We start from the raw sequence: 23054 nt of genomic DNA on the forward strand, positions 1-23054 counted from the left end.
TGGAACCCAGGCATGATGGGAGACTTCTGCTGGATGCTCTTGTGTGACATCCCAGAGGCAAAATACACCAGATCTTCTAAGAAAACACATTTTTTACCAGTGTTCTTTATCTATCCTGTTTTATGTTATAAGCTGCTGCAACTCTTGAAATGTGCACATATATTCTCTGTTTATACTAAAATGAGACTATTTAAAAGCCAGAAAACTATAGGTGATAGAACAAAACTATTTATAAATTTGAATTCAGCACACCCAAATTAGCAAAAGACACTAATCCCCATTCTTGCCTCAGACCAAAAATTTTTTTTTGGGTAAACCAGTGTTATATGACTCTTCCCTTCCTGTTACAAAATTTAAAATTTTCTTTTCTTCAATGCTCCTATATTGGTGACCAGGAGCTGCTACACACTTGCAAGATACATTTGAAAAATGATCAGCCAGGGTATTGCTAACATCATTTGCTTTAGTCACATACTGACCGTTCACTTTCAGCAATGGTGGTGGGTTTGAGGCAAATTTGCCGGCAATGTTCTTTATTTTCCTCCATACAGAAGATGGTGGTGTTCTACTGTTAATGGAGGAAACAAAAGACACCCAAGACTGGCGCCTAGCTTCTTTCATGGTACGATGGAACTGTGCTCTACATTTCTTGTATATAATTGAATTCTCATCAGTTCGGTGTCTACGCAATCGTGTTGAGATCTTCTTGTGGCTCTGTGCAGGGCAGTTAGTTCTGAAGACCACCATGGGACTAGTCGATTGATTGATTGAAAGTTTTCTGGCATCCTGACATCTAAGGTCATTGACGACGATAGCATTTATTATATATGAAAAATAAAAGAGAATTCAATTAAAACCATAAAAGTTAACATGTCATTATAATAGTTGAATAGTTTTCAGAAGACCTGCTTCTGAAATAAATCTAAAAATGCTGCTCACACAGTAGGACACATCATGTCCAAGAATCTTGGCAAGGATGAACCTGCCATCTTCACCTCGAGCCTCAAACAGATATCTATTATTATAATTAGGGCATTCGGTCAACAAATGCCTCACTGTTAAAGGTACTAAACAGTCCTCGCAATGCAGTTGGTGTTGGCCCTTCAGCAGAAACTCGTGTGTCAACCGTCGTTTGAATAACCCTGTTGTTTTGGGAATTGAATGGACTCCTGCTGTATGGAGAGTTCCATTCAGTCAATCTATGGCATCATCAATATTTTCAATTGGCTCTGCATCCCCCTCAATTTCGCTTAGCTCACAAAATTTATCCTAGTCTGCATTGTCAAGATTCCATCGTGGCGATCTCTGTAAAGGTGGACCATTGTTGGTGTTTATAATGATTGGTGCATGATCACTAGTATGCCAATCATCTAATGTCCTCCAATCAAAATCAAGAAGGCAGTTAGAGCTGGCAATTGAAAGGTCAATGCATGACAAGGTACCTGTCTGGACATGCAAGCGTGTGGGCTCTCCTGTATTAAGGAGTCCCACATCCTCATTTTCCACAATTGACGAGATGATATTGTCCCTTGTGTTTGCCAAAACATCACCACATAAAGGATGTCTACCATTCATATCTCCCTGTAAGAGAAAAGGTTGAGGGAGTTGTTGAATTATCTCTACTAAATCATCACATAAAATATCATCATTTGACAGTAAGTACAGAGAGCATATTGTATATTTTCTCCCTATATCAATTTGTACAACCACTGCCTGAAGGGTGTACGAAGAGATAAGGGTATTTGGGGAACATCTCGATGAACGTATGTGAGACTTCGCCATGGCTCCCTGCTTGTTGATTATGTGATGTTCTATAGCTAAGATACTCTCGAGAACTCTGAGTGTTAGCATCAAGCTTACTTTCCTGTAGACATAGAATTATGAGGGAATGTTCATGAATTAGGAGCTTAAGTTCTTCATATTTAAATCCTTAAATCCTGACAATTCCATTGCAAAATGGAGGAGAAAACTATGGTTTATTTCTTGGAAGAACTTTTGGATGAAGTCTTCCCATTAGTAATTTTTTATCTAATACTACTTCCAGGTGGTTTTATTAGAGAGGATCTTGATAAATATGGTTTTGTGTTTGTTTTCATTTTGTCCTATTGATCTAATTGTTGAGGGGGATGGTGGACCCTAAACTTGAATTTCGGATTCATTTAAATTGTCATCTGGTTGATCAGAAACATCAACAGACAAAACATCATATTTACTTGTCATAACTCTAATATTTCTTATGGAAGGGGGTAAGAGAGATGGAGGTCTCTCTCTTTTACGATTAATAGGTTGTGAGCTACCAGGTTTGTGTACCTTCCCCACTACAGGTACACCTGATAACTTGGTTTCAGGTGGAATCTCCATTAAATCAGGCAAGGATGTGGCCTGGGAGAGCTTAGTACTATCCTTTGTAATTGGGGACAAAGGTTTGATAGTGGTGGGCAATGTCTTTTTGTTTGATATTCAATGATAAATCTTAGAGGAGATATTCTTGTCTTATTATGCAGCACTTTATCAGTACATGGTGAATTCCTTTTCCAAGAACTACCTACAATAGTAGGTGGGTGAGATGATTCCCGAGGAACTTGTCCTGTTTTTAATGTCTTTGCATAGGTATTAGATTTATTCAATTATCTCTTGGCATGCTCCACGCTTACATGTTCTATAATTGATTTATTGAGGGCAGCCTCTTTTAAACTTATAAAACTGGCAGCTCCTATCATTAGATTCAGGATTAGAGTTGCAGTTTAAGCACCTAGCCTCAAGTGTACATTCTCCATGGTAAAGATTGGAGCAAGTATTACAAATTTCATCATTCTTGCAAAATTTGGGAGGATGCCCAAATCTAAAGCAATTAAAACATTGCAGAGGTTTCTGCTTAAAAGGTTGAACTCTAATCCTTTCATTTTCTATGTCTATTTGGAAAGGTACATCAGCATCCTGGAAAGTAAGAACAATCATTGATGTTCCAGGTACTTTATGTACTTTCCACACTGATAGTGGACACAGCCAATATCTCCTCTTCTGTAAATTCATATAGATCCCTATTGAAAACCACTCCCCTTCCATGGCTAAAGTTTAGATAGGGTTTCATGTCCAATTTTATATCATCATTTACTGTCTTCAAATTGGACAATAAACAGACTGTGTGTATGACTTGGCCTTTATCAAGTAACTTTTCTTACCGAATCGTGATATATCTTAAGGTGCGGTCGTTCCTACCTTCCTCTGAAGAAATTTGCAGATCTTGAAATAAATTTCCGTACCTCCTGTAGATTGAGCAGGAAGCCACATTGGTGGTCTTGGCTTTCTTTGGGATGGCATATCTACCTTTCTATCTTTATCAATCCAGTCTGCTGGTCTGTAGACATCCAGATCTTTAGGTGCCCCATCACACAGAGCACCCTAAATACTCATATTACCTAATTTAATATCAACAATGTTACAGCTTGCATTAAATGCTTCATGACAAATGATAACCAAGAATCCCAATTATCATCTTGATGTTTCATTCTAATTTCTTTTATTAATCCATAGCACTCAAATATTTAATGTAGCACATCATAATTAGCTTCTAATGGAATCTGGGTAACGTGCAGGACTTTCAATTTTCCTGTGTTGCCCAAATTACCCTTTTGCCAAATGTTCAAAGAATATAACAAATTCGTAGATAATTTGTATTTTTCCTAACCATACAATGGTCTCAAAAGATGATTTGAAGACAGTTCCTCTCAAGCCCATGGCTGGTCCTCCCATGAGAATCCACCTAAGGAATGGTGCAATGCCTTTCGCCATCCACACCCCAAGACAGATTACATTTGCTTTTAAGGACCAAGTCAAGGAAGAGCTTCATTCTATGGTGGCCCAAGGGATAATCAAACCAGCTGGTGATGACCCTTCAGTTTGGTGCCACCCTCTCGTCGTCGTCGCCAAGAATGGAACAGCTGTACGTATTACCGTCGATCTAACCAAGCCGAACAGCCAAGTTTCTCCTCCAGCCCACCCTTCCCCCACACACTACACTGCTATTCGTAGTGTGGACCGGAAGTCTCGTTTCTTCACCACGGCTGATGCTCTTTACGGGTACTGGCAGATGGAACTGGCTGAAGATGATCATTTAACCACTTTTATTACGGCATATGGTCGGTTCATACATTGCAGAGGACCGATGGGCTTCGCAGCTACTGGAGACGCCTTCTGCCTGTGAGGTGATATGGCCCTTCAAGGTGTCCAAAACTATGTTAAGGTGATAGACGACCTCCTTCTCTACGACGAAGACTATGTTACCCACCTTCATCGTATCCACGAAGTGCTCACCAGGTGCCGCCAGTTCGGGATCACACTCAACAAGGACAAATTTGTGGTCGCTGCACCCTCTGTGAACTTCTGCAGATACACGTTCTCAGGAGACGGCATCTCAGCTGACCACTAGTCAGTGCGGTCAAGGATTTTCCAACCCCTGCTAACCTTATGGACCTCAGATCGTTTAAGGGATTGGTCAACCAGTTAGCAGAGTTTACGCCTGACATCTCCATTGCTGCCCAACCTCTACGCACTCTGATGAGTCCCAAGAGAACATTTGTCTGGACTTCTGACCATGATGAAGCCTTTCAACGCATCAAGTTACCCCTCACCAATCCATCAGTTCTCGCCCTCTTTGACCCAAACCTACACGTCGTTCTTCAGACGGATGCTTCACGCCTCAACGACATTGGATATGCTCTCCTGCAGGACCATGGTAATGGACACCTGCGTCTAGTTCAGTGTGGTTCTCGTTTTCTCGCTGATGCACACACTTTACGCTACCATTGAGCTTGAGATGCCAGCCATTGTCTGGGCAATGTCAAAGTGTAGGCTATACCTAGCTGGCCTACAGCACTTTACTCTGATGACGGATCACTGGCCCCTCATCCCTATTCTGAACAGCTATATACTGGATGCCATCGAGAACTATCGTCCCCAGCGCCTCAAGGAGAAGATCTTGCCCTACATCTTTACAACTGTGTGGCGTGCTGGGAAGTTGCTCTGTGTTCCAGATGCATTGTCTCGATCCCAGTCAGCCACCCCACACATGAGGATAAAATCTCGGGTGCTGCTTCTGCTGTTCATCTTCGAACTGTCATAGCCATGAACACCGTTACTCTTTCAGACGAGTCTTCAGCTCAGGATGCCGACAGGATACTTCAGGATCTTCGCGATGCAGCGAGAGCAGATCCTTTGTATACACGTCTACTCGATTATGTCACATCGGGATTCCCTCGCAACAGATATGACCTGCACAATTCCTTACTCCCATAATTTTAACTACTGTACATGCAGGTCTCTACGCCGAGGGTGACCTCATATAGTATGGAGCAAGAGGAGTTGTTCCTGCCGCCTTTCGTCGCCGCATCTTGTCCCACTTGCATGACAGCCACAAGGGGTGTGGAAGCAACCAAGCGCAGAGCAAGGCAGTCAGTTTTCTGGCCCGGTATTGATTCTGACATCGCCAATACAGTCGGAGCTTGTGAGGCATGTCAGACATTGCAGCCATCTCAGCAGCAGGAACCTCTACTGAATGACAGCAATCCAACAAGACCCTTTGAGTCAGTTTCAGCTGACTTCATTGTTGTTGCAGTGAAGTTTTTCCTAGTCGTCGTCGATCACTTATCAGGATGGCCTGTTGTCGCCCCCTGTAAAGGCGATACTACCGCTTCTAATACCACCAGGATCTTCTGCAGCTACTTCCGTGAAGTCGGTGTTCCTCTTCGCCTTAGGACAGATGGAAGGCCACAATTCACCAGTGCAGAGTTCAAGGATTTTATGAGGAGATGGGTAGTTCGACACATGGTAACCTCACCCCACTACTCTCAATCGAATGGTCATGCCGAAGCTGCTGTGAAGTCAATTAAGCACCTCATACTGAAAACAGCCCCATCTGGCAACATTGATAATGAAGATTTTGACCGTGGCTTGCTGGAACTCAGGAATACTCCTAACTTTACAGGACGCTCCCCTGCCCAGATCCTGTATGGCCGGCCTCTCAGGTCATGTAATCCTGCCCATCCAAAAGCGTTCTCCAAGGAGTGGCAGGTCAAGACTGAAGACAGAGACCGGCGTGCTGCCGTCCGCTTTGAGCAGGTAAAGACCCAGTATGACCAGCATGCCCATCCCCTGCCCAAGTTGAGCGTCGGACAGCAAGTTCGGATTCAAGACCTCTCATCGTTGGGGCAAAGTTGTCAGCGTCATGGGCCATGGAAAGTCAAGAGACTATCAAATCCTGCCACCCACTATTAATGACCCCTCTCTCCCTGTCCCTGTGACCCCTTGCCAGGACCTAAAAAAAGAGTCCTTAGTTACCATTCCTCCTGTGAATCCACGTCGTTCCCAGAGACTCATAGAAAAGGAGTTCGCTCAAAAATGCACTACGAGCGTGAGGGGGAGGGAGGTGTAGGTACATGAAAAGACACATTTCACATGTACCAGTATTATCATGATTACTATTATTGTATGTACCCTTTACTGCATTATCATGATTATTGTTATTGAACGTATTTTTAACCGTATTATGTACTTTCAACCACTGGGGGGGGGGGAAGCCAGCCTTAACTTGGTGCCGGTCCCAAGCCCGGGTAAATGGGGAGGGTTGGCGACAGGAAAGGCATCCAGCCATTAAAAATTAGCCAGAACAACTATGGTCAGTGAGTATAGGAAAAGATGTAGACAAAGAAGGAGTACTTTCAACCATTATTTCAGATGTTGCATATCAATAGATTAATTCCTGTAATGTTATTGATACGATATTCCCATGATGCGGTCTGTTTGACTTCCTCTCCTTAGCTGATAAGTTATCTTCTCTTGTATCCCACGTATCTTGTGTATTTACTCTAATAGACATTGAGAACCTACTTTTTAAGTGGTATCCTTGCCCCACCAATTAAGGTTAAGGAAGTTACCAACACATACAGAAACCATTCCGCGTGATGCCATAGCAGAGCTATGAGGGTCATTGAAAGGTTGAGTACTCTTTTCATCAGACAGAACGGGGGAAAGGAGTAAACGTCTTTGTTGTCCCACCGTTGTTGGAATGCATCTTGCCAGAGAGCCTTGAGTCTGGGTCTGGGACTAGGGAACAGTATAAAGGGAGCCCGACGTTCAGGGCCGTTGCGAAGAGGTCCACCGTCGGAGAACCCCACAAAGTCAGGACTTTGTTGGCTACTAGATGATCCAAAGACCACTCGGTACTCACTATCTGAGATGCTTTGCTCAAGTTGTCGGCAAGCACATTCCTCTTGCCGGGAATGAAGCATGCCGATAGTGGTAACGAGTAGATCTCGGCTCATCTCAGTATCTCTACTACTAGATGGGATAGGGGCTGTGAAAAAGTACCTCCTCCTTGCTTGTTGATGTAAGCCACTACTGTGGTGTTATCGCTTATCACTACCACCGAGTGGCACGCCAAGAACTGTCAAAGGGCCAAAAAGACAGCCTTCATCTCTAGGAGATTTATGTGGAGGTACTCTTCTGACTCTGACCAGAGGCCTCAGGTTGTGTGGTGTAGCACGTGAAGGCCCCCCCCCCCCTTTTTTTTAATCGTCTGAGAACAGCATCAAATCTGGGGGGCGAGAAGACCCACCCCCTTTCATAGATTCTCGTCTGCCACCCACCACTCGAGGTCTGTCTGTTCCGCTGATCCCATGGGGATCCGGATGTCAAGGGAATCGAGTCTGATTTCGCCGTGAACTAGACGGACCAGTGAAGAAAGGTGACCGAAGAGACGTAACCACGTCTGGGCTGGAAGTTATTCACGTCTGAGAAAAGGTCTTGCGACCTTCCTCAGCCTTGCTATTCTGTCGTCTGATGGGAAGGCTTTGTGGAGATTGGTGTCTATTATCATGCCTAGGTATACCAGTCTCTGCGTAGGAAGCAGGGAGGACTTCTCGAGATTTACCATGATCCCCAGATTTTGGCAAAGCCTCAGAAGTTTCTCTCGATGTCGATGAAGGGTTGACAGTCTGCTAGGATTTGTCAGTTGTCCACATAACGAAGGAGATGGATGCCAATCCTGTGTGCCCAAGATGACGCAATGGCAAACACTTTGGTGAAAACTTGAGGTGGTGTGGAAAGACTGACGCACAGCTCCTTGAACTGGTATTTCCTGTTGTCTAGGTTGAATCTCAAGTAATTACTTGAAGACGAATGTACTGGGATCTGGAAGTACGCGTCCTATAGGTCTAGTTTGCACATGAAGTCCTGTGGTCTTACCGCTAGTCTGACCGTGTCTGCAGTCTCCATGCTGAACGGAGTTTGTTTGACAAACTTGTTCAGGGCTGAGAGGTCAACGACTGGTCTCCAGCCTCCAGACGCCTTTCTTACAAGAAAGAGTCGACTGAAGAAGCCTGGAGATCCGTCGAGGACCTCCTGGAGAGCGCTCTTCTTCAATAGGGTCTGGACTACTGCCCGAAGAGCCAGCCCCTTTGCTGTTCCCATGGCAAAGGAGTCTATAGACACTGGTTTCCTAGTCAGGGGAGGGAGAGATGTTATGAACGGGATGCGATATCCTCGACTACTCACAGAGATTGTCCAGGGTTTGGCCTTGAGTTGCTTCCACCTGCCCGAGCAACTTTGTAGGCATCCCCGTACTGGCGGACAAGCAGGGGGAGTGCCTATCCTAGCGTTTGCAGCCTTGGTTTCTTCCTCTAGGATATTTTCCTCCCCTGGAAGACTTGGTGCCTTTCCTGTCCTTGGCAGGAAAGGGCTTCTTAGACACTGTGGTCTTCGCTGCTGTCTTGGTCGTCGTGGTCTTGGCTGGACGGGACTGCTAAGGATCTGGTGACTTAAGGGTTTGGAAGTCAAAGCCCTATGGAAGAGGGAGTCCTGATGGGACTTCCTCCACCTCTGAGCAGCATGTTCCACATCCTTAGACTCGAAGAGATGGGCTCCCTCTAGAGAGGAATATCTGAGCCTAGCTATCTCGGCATTGGGGACTTGTTGATGGAACCTCTCAGACACCGCGTCCCGACGTTTCAGGATGGTATTCGCCCACAAGTTCGAAACTTGGTGGGCGAAAAACTCGATCGTGAGTGCCTGAGAGAAGGAAAGTCTCCATTGCTTTCCTGATAAGTTCCTTGGAGAAATCCTCAGTCCGTACCAGGATTCCCAAGGTCCCTAACCAGAAATCAAAGCCATGAAGTAGCTTGCATGGGGTACTTCGTGACCTTCTCCGGGTTAAGGATCTCGATTGCCAAGAAAGAGACTTGTCGGTTGGAGAGTCTCTTCAGAGGGATTCCCTTAGTGAGCTCTTCCAAGGAGTGGTAGAGAGGAAGAGCTCGACGAGGCTCCTCCAGAATCTCGAAATACCTCTTCTGTTGGACACGAGGAGGTGGGAGAAGCTTATTGGTAGAGCCGGAACAATGGGAGGAGGCATATTCGGTAAGCTGTAGGGCGATCTTAGCCCTGGCACCCTTCAGCCCTTGAGACCAGGGCAGGGCAGCATTGGTCTTAGGAGGTTTCTGGGTGCCAAAGACAAGGTCTAAGACCGTATCCTTGCCCTCCCGTGGGGGTGTCTCTGGGTCAGTAAACCCATTGAGAACCCTTGTAAGTCAGAACCTCCAGGAATGCATGTTCTAAGTCTTTTTGCTCTCCTTCTGATGATGGACTTGCAGCGAAGTCTCCTTCTTTCATCCCCAAGAGCTCTTCCCAGGGTGGGTCGCGGACATCCCTCGAGTGACCGACTTTCTCCATAGACTTGGTAGTCCTAGAAGAGGACTTTGGCAGAGTCTTGGAGTCTCTGGGATCCTTCCGAGGAAGGAGGTAGGACTCCAGCATTGAAGGCCGAGATGTCGTGTCCCTCCTGATTACCAGTGGTGGTAGGGAACTCTCCGTGTGAGGGGAGGCTTCCTTCGAAGGTGGAAGGGAGGATGTCCTTTCCTCATACGACTCCCTTGGCAAAGGTGAGGTAGGAGAGCATCCCGAGGAAGATGCAGGAGGAGCTAGCCTTGATGGTTTAACTAGAGTTGGCTTTACCCTCAAGGAAGTGACCGCGTCAGAGACTCCTCTTTTCCTCTTCAGGGGGAAGTCATGGTTCTTTGCCAAGAGTCTGGAGCTATAGGCTGCTCCGAAGAGCGGCCAGACAGAGCGGGATTGAAGGCCTGTACTACTGCTCTGACTATAGCACTGAACTAAGGCTGTTGACTGACTGACAAACTGTCAGACAGATCCCCTGAAGGGAAAGGGACCGAAGGTTACCTACGAGCAGTCTCTGCTGTAGGTGGGTTCGCCTTAGAGGAAGGCAGTTTTGGGATCCTGAACCCTTCTTCAGAGGCTTGTTCCCCTTTCCCCGGCAGACGCGCTGAAAGGCGTTTGTGGGGAGGGGAATGAGGCAATGGTGACCTGTCCGTGTGACGTTTCTCCATATAACGCGAATGTGCCGGCAAGCGCTGGGGCGCGCACGCGGGTGAGAGCTGGCTTGCGTGAACAGAAGAGAGGTGGCGCGTGGGCAAGTGTTGGCGGGCGCGCGGGGGCAAGTGTTGATGCGCGCGCTTGACCAGGTGCATGCGCGTGGGTGAGATCTGGCTGGCTGTCTACGTTCTTGTAGTCCTGGCAGAGGACTTTGTCAGAGTCTTGGAGTCCTTAGACTCCTTCCGAGGAAGGAGGTAAGACTCTAACATCGAAGGCCTGTGTGTTGTCCCTCTCCTGATCTCTGACTGAGGGGAACTCTCTGCGTGAAGGGAATTTCCTCCAATGGTGGAATGGAGGAGGGGCTCTCCTCACACGACTCCCATGGTGAAGGAGGGGGTTGAGTACCCTCCTCATCAGACAGGAAGGGAGAATATCCCAGGGGAGATACTGGAGGGACTAGCACACTGAACCAAGGCTGCTGGCTGACAGAAGCACTGTCAGACAGATCCCCTGAAGAGAGGGACCCAAGGTTCCCTACGAGGAGTCACCGCAATAGGTGGATCTGCCTTAGAAGGCAGTTTAGGGATTCTGAACCCCTCTGCTGGTGCATGTTTCCCTTTTCCTGCAGGGCGCACTGAAATGCATTTGCGGGGAAGGGAATTAGGCGACGGTGACCTGGCCGGGTGTAGTTCCTGCGCCCGTGCCTGTTGGCGCGCGCGGGCGAAAATTGGCATGCAGGCGAGTGGTGCCGTGCTAGCGAGTGTTGGCGCGTGCCTACGGTCGATTGCCGGGTGCGCATGTCCTGGTGCGTGCGCGGGAGAGACCTGGCGCACAGGAGAGCGTGGATGTTTAGGAGAGCGCTGGATTGCGCGTTGGTTCCACGTGCGTAGGCGTGTGATTGCACGTATGCACAGGAGAGTGATGGCGCGCCGGAGAATATTGGCGTGCAGGAACTCGTTGACGTGCAGTCGAGTGCTGGCGCGCGGGAGAGCGCTGGTGCACAGGAGAGATTTGGCGAGCAGGCGAGTGCTGGCGCACAGGAGAGCACTGGCGCGTAGGAGATTGCCGACGCGCAGGAGGGCGCTGGCGAGTGGGTGACCCTAGGCAACTGTGGGCACAGGGCGCGCAGGAGAGCGTTGGCGCGTAGGAGCATTATGTTGCTGCCGTATATGAGGGTGAGCAGGTGAAGGAGCGCGCCGAAGCGCTGTCGCGTAGTCTGTTGATGACAAGCTGCTGGTGAGTGCTTATGTCCTGTAGGTTGGCGAGTTGCAGGGCGATGGCGCGCAGCTGCACACTTTGGCAGAGCCTCAAGAGGCTTTACCGGGAACAGGAACGGTTATGGAAGGTTGGCAGGTCACAAGGGTGGATGGTCTGGAACTGGGATGTGCCCTTTGTAAGGGCGAGCATCCACTGATGGGGATCGGGAACGATCCGCAGAGAGGTCCAGGACCGAAGTCACAGGACTAGTAGCAGGTGCAGTGACGGTCGAAGGTTGAAGGTCAGATGACTACAGCGGAGGCTCCTCTGCAGGGGACAGTTGAGACGATGAAGCAGAGGAACCAAAGAGGTGCCAGGGAGACCTCTAGGGCGAAGTGGAGGGAGAGCTTTCCGACGAAGGCGCCCTCTAGGGACCGTTGGATCAGCAAGCTGACCGTGCACCGCAGCAGTCCTCCGAAGAGGAGTCTGAGTGAACTCCCCCGAGGAGGAGAAACACTCACAAGAGAGACAGATGTTGGACTTGGTTTCCCCCTCGAAGGATGTTCATGAACGGGGGAAACCAAGTCGGCAGTAACCGCTGGAGAGTCTGGAGGGGCAGAGGAGTCGGATGACATCAAGTGTGACACCTCTGACAATACAACGTCGACTAGGGCCAGAGGATCTACCTCTAACTGCTGAACAGAAGCACCCATACGGATGAACTGTAGCAAATTTTCCTTGAAGGGCGGACCCGTGAGCCCCAAGGACAACCAAATCTGCAATAAAGGGGTTAGTGACAAGGCCTCACCAGGGGGGAGAGGTGGGGCCACTTTGCTAGGGGAAGCAACACCATCTCTCACGGACCGGGGTTGGCCGACATTAACTTGGCCTATGCTACTACTCGACGGTCTCTCGTAAGAGGCCAAAAGAGTAGGAGCTTCGGAGGAAGGTCCAGAAACGGGAGAAGAGGCCTTGGGTTTTCCTCCCTTCGGAGGAACCTTTTCAAAGGAGAAATATCCCGCTTAGACTTCTTCCGCCGTCGCCCAAACCTCTCCCACTGGGAGGAAGATCACTCCCTACACTCATTACACTTATTTACACTATCACACCGTTGACCTCTGCATATAGGACAAAGGGTGCGAGGATCTGTCTCCACCGCCGACATAAAAGTTCCAAAAGGGCAACCGGAGAGTCCAGGGCAGGTACACATGGTCATAGTAGTCAATTTCCCAGACACACACTAGAGAAAAGAAAAAGCAAAATCAGATTAATGGCTGCCAAATAAGGCGAGGATGAAGAGCGGCAAAGTCCGTTCACCATCCGAGCCAAAGGCAAAGTGAGCTCAATCACAGGTGTGAGGGGGGTTGGTAGCAAGCTACCCTCCCCTATCCCCCCCCCCAAACTAGCGGTATGGGTAGTTAACCCTCGCTAAATTATAATGGCTCGTCATTTCAGCTAAGCCGAAAGTAATACCCCTATTAAATAGTGTGGTTTGTATTCGTTACGGAACAAAATTAAGTTAAAAGACAAAAATTAATGGCAGTCCAGAATAGGCGAGGAGGAAGAGCAGAAACACCTGCTCTCCATCCGAGCCAAAAGTTAAGTGAACTAAACCACAGGTGTGTGAGGGGGAGTGGTAGCAAGCTACTGTCTCCTATCCCCCGCTAACTAGCGGTGTGGGTAGTTAACCCTCGCTAAACTTTAACGGCTCATCATTTCAACTACGCCGAAAGTAATACCCCTAATAAATAGCGTGGTTTGTATTCCAATTACGGAGCAAATAGTGAATGTCTTATACACTATAATAATGTAAAAACTTTAAGCAGTTGAACTGTTTTACCCAAAAAACCAATGGGGAAATCTAAATCAGTAATGTAGTTGCTACATGCTACAGTTACATTAAAGGAGCCTATCTCCCTTAATATGTACCACCGCCAGGTTTCCACATGTAAAAGCCACCAACCAGGAGTCATGATCTGATACTCAAATTAAGTCTTATGCTAGTGTATAGCTAAAAAATTTATTTAAAATCTGATTACATGACTTCTGGAGGGCCACAACTACATACTAGGATGCTTTTACTAAGACCACTACTACATGCAAAGATACTTTTACTAAAGTTAATTTCTAAAGAGATAAGAGAACTTTTTCAAATATGACAAACTCAAGAGATAATTTGTATTTTTCCCTAACTAATAGAAACCTGTAGTTATTAATGTGGATTTTGAGTCTTGGCAATGAACTCAGGGACGAAGTTGAGTGTCACTTGGTTTCATATCAGCTGCATGGTGTAATGGTTTGTAGGGAGGTCCTTTTAAGGATTCAAGAAGTGAACCACATCCCAGGGAGGAGGCCTAATTTCCATATGATCGACTGATTTTAGGTTTTCTGGCATCCTAACATTAAAGGTCATTGACACCATTATAGTTTATTATAAATAAAGAATAAAAGAATATTCAATTAAAAACAAAAACAAAGATGAGATTAAAAGAATTGAATATCTTTCAGAAGCCCTCCCTCCCTCCCTTCCTTCCTCTATATTATATATATTATATATATTATATATATATATATATATATATATATATATATATATATATATATATATATATATATATATATATACATTCCTGTTTTAAATTTCGGTTGTATTATTTACACCAAGTACAGTTAAGCTGTAATGTAATAATATTACTGTACATATATTACAGTAATATACATGACAGTACCAGTGAATATTAGGCTACAGTACAGTATTAGTAAAAAGGAACAACCTTTGCTATACTGTACAGAACAGTAAGGGGATGATGACGCCTCTGTAAACTTTACCTTAGCCAAATACTGTATTGTAACCTTACTGTGTCCAGCACATAGTGTACATTTGTGCAAATGTTCTGTACACTGTATTAATGATTATAAACTATTATAGAAACCAAATTAGGCAGTATTTACCGTGTTATTCATCAACTAGTGCACCCGCTTGTGGCAAAGGGCATTAAGTTTTTAGGTTAGGAGGTAGCCCACCCTAGAGTAAAATTTTTTGCTAATTTTCACTTACCGCAACTGTCTCTGTAACCTAACTATTGCGATAAGCCAGGTCTGACTGTATTCTCTGGAACACTTAATTGATCAACGAAAAAGTGCGCAAAATATGGGGATCCTCTTCCCCTAAGATATTTCAACCTTTTCTTTACATTTTACAAGGCGGCCATATCTGCTCTCGTTTGTGCATAGCTTGTTGTGCAATATCGATTTTATACTTCCAGCGCACAACCCCTTCTACTTTACTTTCTTTCTACCAATGAAATTCCTCTTGCTTATTCATTTATAAGTAACTCTTCCTCCTTCCTTTCCCTACCCTATGAAGAAGTTTACCATACAGTACTTGGGCATGTGTGTATGCTTGAGTGCGACGTAGGCGGTACTGTGCCACACCCCATTTCTTTAGGACAACTCTTCAGTTTCTTTGAAGATTACACAGTGCGCGCGAGTTATGAAGCCCAATGTAACAAAGTGTAATGACTGTTCTTATGGCTATTTTAATCATGTAACAAAGTTTCACAGTGATTATTAAAATACTCCTGGTGTAGAGAATAATTTTTTAAAAGGAGTGGACAATTTTTCATAAAATTATGTTATCCCTCAAAAGTTAAGTGTCCCAAGTGCAATTATGGTAAGGATTTATTTCTTATTTAATTCATCATAACATATGGATGTTTGTGATTTGCTTCAATAAAATGTAAGGATTTATTTGCGATTTTATTTCGCCCTGGGAAGGGGGATCCAGGGGAGTCTCTGACTTGGGAAGGCGGATCCGAGAGTCTGAGGCCTGGGAAGATGGTACGAGGGGCTTGCCCCGGGTTAAATCTATGACCCGGGAATGAATGAATGAATGAATGATTTGAAGTTCTCTGGCATCCAGACATCGCAGGTCATTGACGCCGAGACTGTGATCTGGGAACTACTAGGTTAGGTTAGGTTGGTTTGTTAAGTTCTGTGACCTTTTACAATAAGGAAAAAAAAAAAATCCTGAATGATGAATAATCATGTTTTGTCTTACTTCTGCACACCCAAACTACCAGGTTCCTATATGTGTCTGTTGTGAAGGGGGGGGGATCCATAACAGTAGAACGGTTTATTTAAAGTGGAAATAAAGGTCAAATTTGTTGAAAGCACACTACTTACAATAGGAAAAGCCATTTTTCTATTAGAAATTTTGTCCCATGTTGTTCAATAATTTTACCCAAAGCCACACGGACTTACGCAAAAATTCCTCAAATACCGTTCAAAAAACCCCACAAATACCAGTCTTAATCCCTACACCACTTATTGCACCATTCTATAATTGTACTAGGGGGGGGGGGGGGTCAGACAGTGCCTCAAAAAAAAAAAAAAAGCCTGTAAACCCTAAGCGTGACTGGATTCCACTTTCTTATCTTTGAACACCTTTCTCTCCTAACCTCATTTATGAAGAGTAAAGAGAAGCTGTCTGACATAACCTGACACATGGCAGCGTTCCCCTTCCCGGAGGGGGTTTCGGTAAAGTTATGTATTACAGGGTGTGATTTCGAACAGAAAAATACCGTTGCTTCAGCATTTGGTATTGCCTCCCTCACCTAACTATTTGCCATGAGTAAATTGAGAGCAGTACCTTACCATAACTTGAGACTAGGGAATGGGTTCTCCTTCCTTAATGATGGTGGCGAGTTTGAGACCCTAGCGTCACCTTATTTGACAAGAATAATAAGTTATCTAACCTAATCACACTGAACTTCTACCCGACCTGGAACACAATGTGTCGGCCGCTGTTCCAGAACTTCCAGGTAAAACATAAGGAGTCTGGAGTCTCGGGAGTGTGACTGTGACTGTCACACACGGGGCAAGGAATGGTCTGTTCTCAAGAAACCTATTTTTTTTTTTATTTCTAGTTTAACTTCTGGGGAACCGCCCATATCCTAAAAAATTAGGATCATCAACACATTCTACACGTCGCAACAGCAACCATGACAATAAAACCAAACTTACAATGTATTAATAAGAGGATCTTTGTACAATTGGACCAAGTGGTAACGTTGGATTCCAAACATGGCAGGTGTTGTAGATGTACTAATGACGTGTCACGTGACGTATGTCTTCTTCAGTTCTTCACTAAATCTTCAGTCTTTAAGCAAAGCAACCAATCAGGTTACAGCATTTTTACCATACCCATAATTTATAACAAAAAGAAAGAAGACGATCGGTTATTTTAACCCACAATCAAAGACTATATATAGTCTTTGCCCACAATCCTTTGCCCACAATCCCCTGCAGCAGAGTTGCCAGGTTTTCTAAATGAGAAAAGGCCACCTTATAATGAACCAAAGCTTTAAAACCGCTAACCCATTACTAGAAAAAAAATCCAAAAATATAGTATTTAAAGTCCACACTTTTTCAGGCCAAAATTTGAGATTATTTTTTTCTTTTGCCTGATAAAAGGCCAACCTGGCAAACCTGCCCTGCAGAACCCCCTTGTCAAAAGAAAAAAAAAAGAAAATTGGAGCATTTTTTACCCACACTGCACAGGTGAAAAAACATATTATCAGCAATTATATCTGTATAATTTTAATTTGAGGAAGATGCGATTAATTTTTTCAAGTGTGAATCTTCTCCAAAAGATATAACAAATAAGTAATATCAAATATCCGAGTTTTATGAATCGCCTCCCATATATATATATATATATATATATATATATATATATATATATATATATATATATATATATATATATATATATATATATATATATATATATATATATATATATATATATATATATATATATATCAGAAATCAGAGTTTGGTTGTAACTAATAATACCGAAGGCTCTTCACAGCCTACATTAGCTTAATTGCAATATAGCCATCTACCATTATTGTGTATGTTCACCACTAAGCCTAATCGCATAAAACTTACCAGTAACTGAATTCTATCGGATTAAGGAATAAGGGCATTCCCTACCTAACCAATCCTGGAGGCCATAAACACAGCAAAGACAGTCATGTACTATCTTTGATAAACACAGTTACCAACCCAGCTGGGTTGTGTCATATAATATTGGATGACCGCAATCGTTCATCTAGTTGTACCTCATTCACTATTAACCACAATAACATGGCAAGAAATACAGTGGTTGCACTGAATATAGCGGAAAGTCTTTACAACAAAGGAACTGTATTATAGATAATTAACTTTCAGTCGCTTGGTCATTGTCATGCGTTAGCAAGTTGGTTACTGGTACAAACTACTTGAGTAATGAGTTTTAGTATTACTAATATTTCACTAGGAAGAGTTGTGAAGATTGACAACAAGATCATATGGGAGAAGCTGGGACGGAACTCATGCAGGAGTTTAAAAAGAAAGTGCCTCTAGGGGCCAAAGGGACGGTGTAAAGGACCACTTCGCAAGGCACTGACGTACCCTATTCAAGTTACAAGTTCTTTTATACATATATAACGCTCTACAATTCAAATTACATTCTTTTCTGGGCTGCCCAAAGGCAACAGCCCGGGTCTTACTCAAGGTAAGGCAATCTATACAGACAGACAGACAGGCACTGACGTAGCTAAATGCAGTCCTTTAGTCTAGGGGTTATTCTTTAACATGAAACTGGATGTTATCAAACTCATGTAGGGTTCCTAGCGTGGGCCTAAATTTTTTCCATTTTCATGTATTGTGATAAAAAAAACAGGGATTATATAAATCATAAAAATAAAATCAAAATTGTATGAAAAATAAATGCAAAGTTAAGCCTATTACTAAATAACAATAAAAATACAATTTTAAGTGCAGGTAATTTGAGTTTAAATAATAAATGCAGTTAATTAGAGCTATGAATTTCGGCCACATGACATAGTATTGGGCACGAAGAGACCATTTAGCCATGCGATGCAGTAGCACTGAAATAAAACTTAGAGAGAGGTTGCACAAGATGGGACAAAGGAAGTAGTAGAAAAGTATGAAGTTAAAACAGCACCTTTCTGCTTAGAAAATACAGCTTTCATATAGAAATATTTTAATATGATTGTTAAAAAAATAATTGTGTGATCGATTATATTACTGAAAAATCGTAATAGTGTGTATTATACAGTAGTTTATCAAAGTGTTTACTGAAGGAGGTATATCATAATTATTATTATTATTATTATTATTATTATTATTATTATTATTATTATTATTATTATTATTGTTGTTGTTGTTGTTGTTGTTGTTGTTGTTGTTGTTGTTGTTGTTGTTGTTGTTGTTGTTGTGATCAATATTATCATCATTATTATTATCATTATTATTAGCTGAGCTATAACCCTAGTTTGAAAAGCAGGATACTATGAACCCAAGGGCTACAACAGGGAAAAATAGCCCAGTGAGGAAAGGAAATGAGGTAATAAATAAACTACAGGAGAAGTAATGAAAAATTAAAATAAAGTATTTTAAGAACAGTAACAACATTAAATAGATTTTTCAAGTACAAACTATAAGAAGAGACTTGTGTTAGCCTGTTCAACATAAAATCACTCGTTGCAATTTGAAGTTTTGAAACCACCGATTTAACTACCTGATTAGGAAGATAATTCCACAACTTGGTCATGGCTGGAATAAAACTTATAAATATTTAGCCTCATGATGTAGAAGGCATGACTATTTGAATTACCTGCAAACCTAGTATTAAAAAAAAAAAAAAAAAAAAAAAAAAAAAAAAAAAAAAAAAAAAAACTTACGCAACAGGCATAATGGACTAACTGAACGACAGTCTCATAGGTTAATATCTAGATCAAGAATAAGAAATTTGATAGCCGTAAGTTCCTGTCAAACAAGTAAGATGAGAATCACCAGCTGAAGAACAGACAAGAAGAACACTCGAAACAAGGTAGAATGAAAGAATTGAAACATTCAGAAAAGACTGATCATCGAAAATCTTAAAAGATTTCTTAATACCCCCTTTTTGTGCAATTGAAGAATAATCAGACCGGGGGTTAATTAAACAGGCAGATGAACTAATAACAAATAAAGGGAATAGCGCAAAAGTGCAAACCAGTAAAAAAAAAAAAATGCTAAAGGAATTTACGTCAAATCACAATATTATGCATTACGTCATCAATCAGAATTTATAATGAACTTCTCAACACTTTTCCAATATTCCCGATACATAATGTTCTGAAAAGAGGCTGTGGAATTTTGTCCTAGTTTTCATAATCATTAAAGGCTGTGGAATTTTGTCCTAGTTTTCATAATCATTAAAGGCTGTGGAATTTTGTCCTAGTTTTCATAATCATTAAAGGCTGTGGAATTGTGTCCTAGTTTTCATAATCATTAAAGGCTGTGGAATTTTGTCCTAGTTTTCATAATCATTAAAGGCTGTGGAATTTTGTCCTAGTTTTCATAATCATTAAAGGCTGTGGAATTTTGTCCTAGTTTTCATAATCATTAAAGGCTGTGGAATTTTGTCCTAGTTTTCATAATCATCAAATATTTTATTTCATATCAGTTTCCTACTTCTAGCTTTTTACTTAATTTCTCTCAGGTTTTCTTTTGTGTAAAATGATGCTAAAATATGCTAAAAAAAAAAAAAACTAATTGATTACAAAAACATGTATTTAAATTCATATACACTTCGGTTATGGTATGAAAAAATCTACTTAAGCTAACAGCTATGATACCATAAAACCTTGAGTAAATGTTTGGTAACTATTTAGATCCGTAAGTTTTCAACTCTTAATTGTAAACAGAATAAATTACTTTAACCCCCCACACCAGAATCACACTAAAATTACTTTCATACATATGGTAAAAATATTCATCTTAGATGTAGAGAACCACATATAACTAAAAGCAACGACCTTATGTCCTCCATTGTATGGCCTCCTAAAAGATGTCTCATCTAGTTTTCAGTGCTAATTGACCGTCTAAGTACACTTCACACATGTACCCAAAATTCCGCTATGTGTAAGGCAAATCTAACCCTTGTGGACAAGATGCTTAAAATTAACTTTCAAACTCTCCATAGTTGACAAGTGGTGTCATTTTTGAGAGCACATCTGTGCTCTGACGACGCACTTCGTGTAATTGGATATCAAAACTATTTACGATTCCTTGAGAAAGACCTAAAATATCTTTATATCTACATTATGATCCAAAATCCTCCTCCCGCTTCAGACGTCCAGTGTCTTTAAAAAGGAAATTTCCAACGTAACATATAGGCCTGATTCAGAATAAAGCCTGAGAGCTGGTAATCTAAATTGAGACTGTTGAAGCTAGCGTTAGGGATTTCGAACAAGTTCATCTTAGTTTGAGGAATAGATTTTTATACAGCCAGGTGGGGGTTTCGAGAGACCATCGGAGAAGCAGTGGACTCGGGGTTCTTCTCTTCATAAAGGTGCATCTTCTATATCGTCCCTGTTTTCTTCGTGTTCTACTGCCTAGTGAGGGAAAACTAACAAAGGGGCGACAAGATGGCATACCAGGTAATTATAACACCGTATTCTTTTATAGGTATGCTCATACCAAGGTCCTTCAAATGTATTAAAAATATTTCTAGGATCTTGGTTCATACTTATAATCTATGACGTACTCGCTTCCTTTTGAAAATGTGGGTATATTGCATTAAGGGATGGTATATGATATAACGTAACTCATAATTTTTACAGAATTGCTATATTTCAAGGAGTTTAATTTGTAATAAATTTCCAATTATTCCGATTCACCATAGAACTATGTGAGTGCGTGAAATTACCACATGAAAATATTATTGAATTGTAAAAATGTGTCTTTAAATACACCAAATGCAAGAAATGATCTGTGAAAAAAAAATCATAATAAATTAAATATTCGATTCAATTAAAAACGATCATCACCAATGAAAAAGGCGATCGATATTATTAAAAAAAAAAGAAAAAAAAATTCCGAGGGGGGAAGTCTTCTGCGGTAACTCGAAAACTCTGTTATTGACGATTCTTACTTAGCAAAAATAGACTCCGCCAGAGAAATAATCGCGCTAATTATCAAATTAACAAAGCAAAACGCGACTCCACCGACCTTTTGACCGGACAAACAGTATAATACCAGAATCACTAACATTACCTTCCTCGGAAGTCAATGCCAAAATCCAATGAGTAAGTTATGATAACAATGGTGACTACACATCTCAATGCCTGCTACTGAGCTACTTGTAAAGCATTACCATAAAACGTGACCTAACTTTTATGACGGACTTAATGAAAATATAAAATGCTAAACACCATTGATATAATAATAATAATAATAATAATAATAATAATAATAATAATAATAATAATAATAATAATGAGGATACATTAGACCTTTTTTTACCTATTAGATCTTGATGGTTTTTTTTTTTTTTTTTTAAATTTACTCAAAACACTTAATTTTCACGAGCAATAATTTCATCATCATGAAAATGATTAAAACTTTCTTTAACGACAAAAACATTGGTCTTCGTAAAGATCAAGGCTATTGCGTCTTCTTTAAATAGTTTTTCCTATTATTATTATTATTATTATTATTATTATTATTATTATTATTATTAGTTGCTAAGCTGCAACCCTAATTGGAAAAGCGGGATGCTATAAGCCCAAGGGCCCCAACGAGCAAAATAGCCCAGTGAGGAAAGGAAACAAGAAAAAACAAAATATTTCAAGAGCAGTAAAAAACATTAAAATATATATTTCCTACATAAACTATAAAAAAATGAACAAAACAAGAGGGAGAGAAGTAGATAGAATAGCGTTCCCGAGTGTACCCTCAAGCAAGAGAACTCAAATCCAAGCCAGTGGAAGATCATGGTACAGAGGCTATGGCACTACCCAAGACTAGAGAACAATGATTTGATTTTGGAGTGTCCTTCTCCTAGAAGAGCTGCTTATCATAGATGAAGAGTCTCTTCTACCCTTACCAAGAGCAAAGTAGCCACTGAACAATTACAATGCAGTAGTTTACCCCTTGGGTGAAGAAGAATTGTTTGGTAATCTCAGTGTTGATAGGGGTGTGAGGACAAAGGAGAATCTGTAAAGAATAGGCAAGACTATTTGATGTATGTGTAGGCAAAGAGAAAGTGAACCGAAACCAGAGAGAAGGATCCAACGAAGTACTGTGGCCAGTCAAAGGAGCCCATAACTCAAATTATAATAGTGAAGGTAATTCCTGTGAAGTGCATTCTACAATTGGGATCATTTCTATCTTATGTTCATTTTTTTTTCGTGTGATAGGGGAAAGTATGTCTGTTCTTTCGAGTAATTAATAACTTTCTTTGCATATTCCGTGTATTAGTTTAATTTTTAATTTTTTTGCTGAAAAAAAGACCAGATCGCTGAGATTTTGTTGCATAACGGGGCAATAAGGAAATGAGGAGTCAAGTACAGTTGGCAATTTGGTCTGGTTATCCGTTTGTCCGACGACTTCAGATATGATAACCGTAGCAGAGCGCCATA

General features: G+C 42.2%; 1 protein-coding gene and 1 long non-coding RNA gene across 3 annotated transcripts in view; one reads left to right on the top strand and one right to left on the bottom strand.

Annotated features, from left to right (window-relative positions):
• The window catches only part of LOC137630413 (uncharacterized), a 48278-nt gene extending 31462 nt beyond the window's left edge, over positions 1-16816 (bottom strand). Inside the window, exon 1 of one of the 2 annotated variants that reach the window (XR_011041704.1) lies at positions 16600-16816. This is a non-coding gene — a long non-coding RNA (uncharacterized lncRNA). Of the gene's footprint in view, positions 1-16230; positions 16383-16599 lie in introns of those variants that run through there. The other variant, XR_011041705.1, reaches the window with a different exon arrangement.
• Positions 16817-20919: 4103 nt separating this feature from the next.
• LOC137630082 (dorsal-ventral patterning protein tolloid-like) overlaps positions 20920-23054 on the top strand; it is a 21059-nt gene continuing 18924 nt past the window's right edge. Inside the window, exon 1 of the mRNA XM_068361564.1 lies at positions 20920-21071. Coding sequence (XP_068217665.1) covers positions 21060-21071 — 12 coding nt within the window. The 5' untranslated portion in view covers positions 20920-21059. The remainder of the gene's footprint in view (positions 21072-23054) is intronic.

Source organism: Palaemon carinicauda, chromosome 38 (assembly GCF_036898095.1).
Source record: "Palaemon carinicauda isolate YSFRI2023 chromosome 38, ASM3689809v2, whole genome shotgun sequence".
Lineage (NCBI taxonomy): Eukaryota > Metazoa > Arthropoda > Malacostraca > Decapoda > Palaemonidae > Palaemon > Palaemon carinicauda.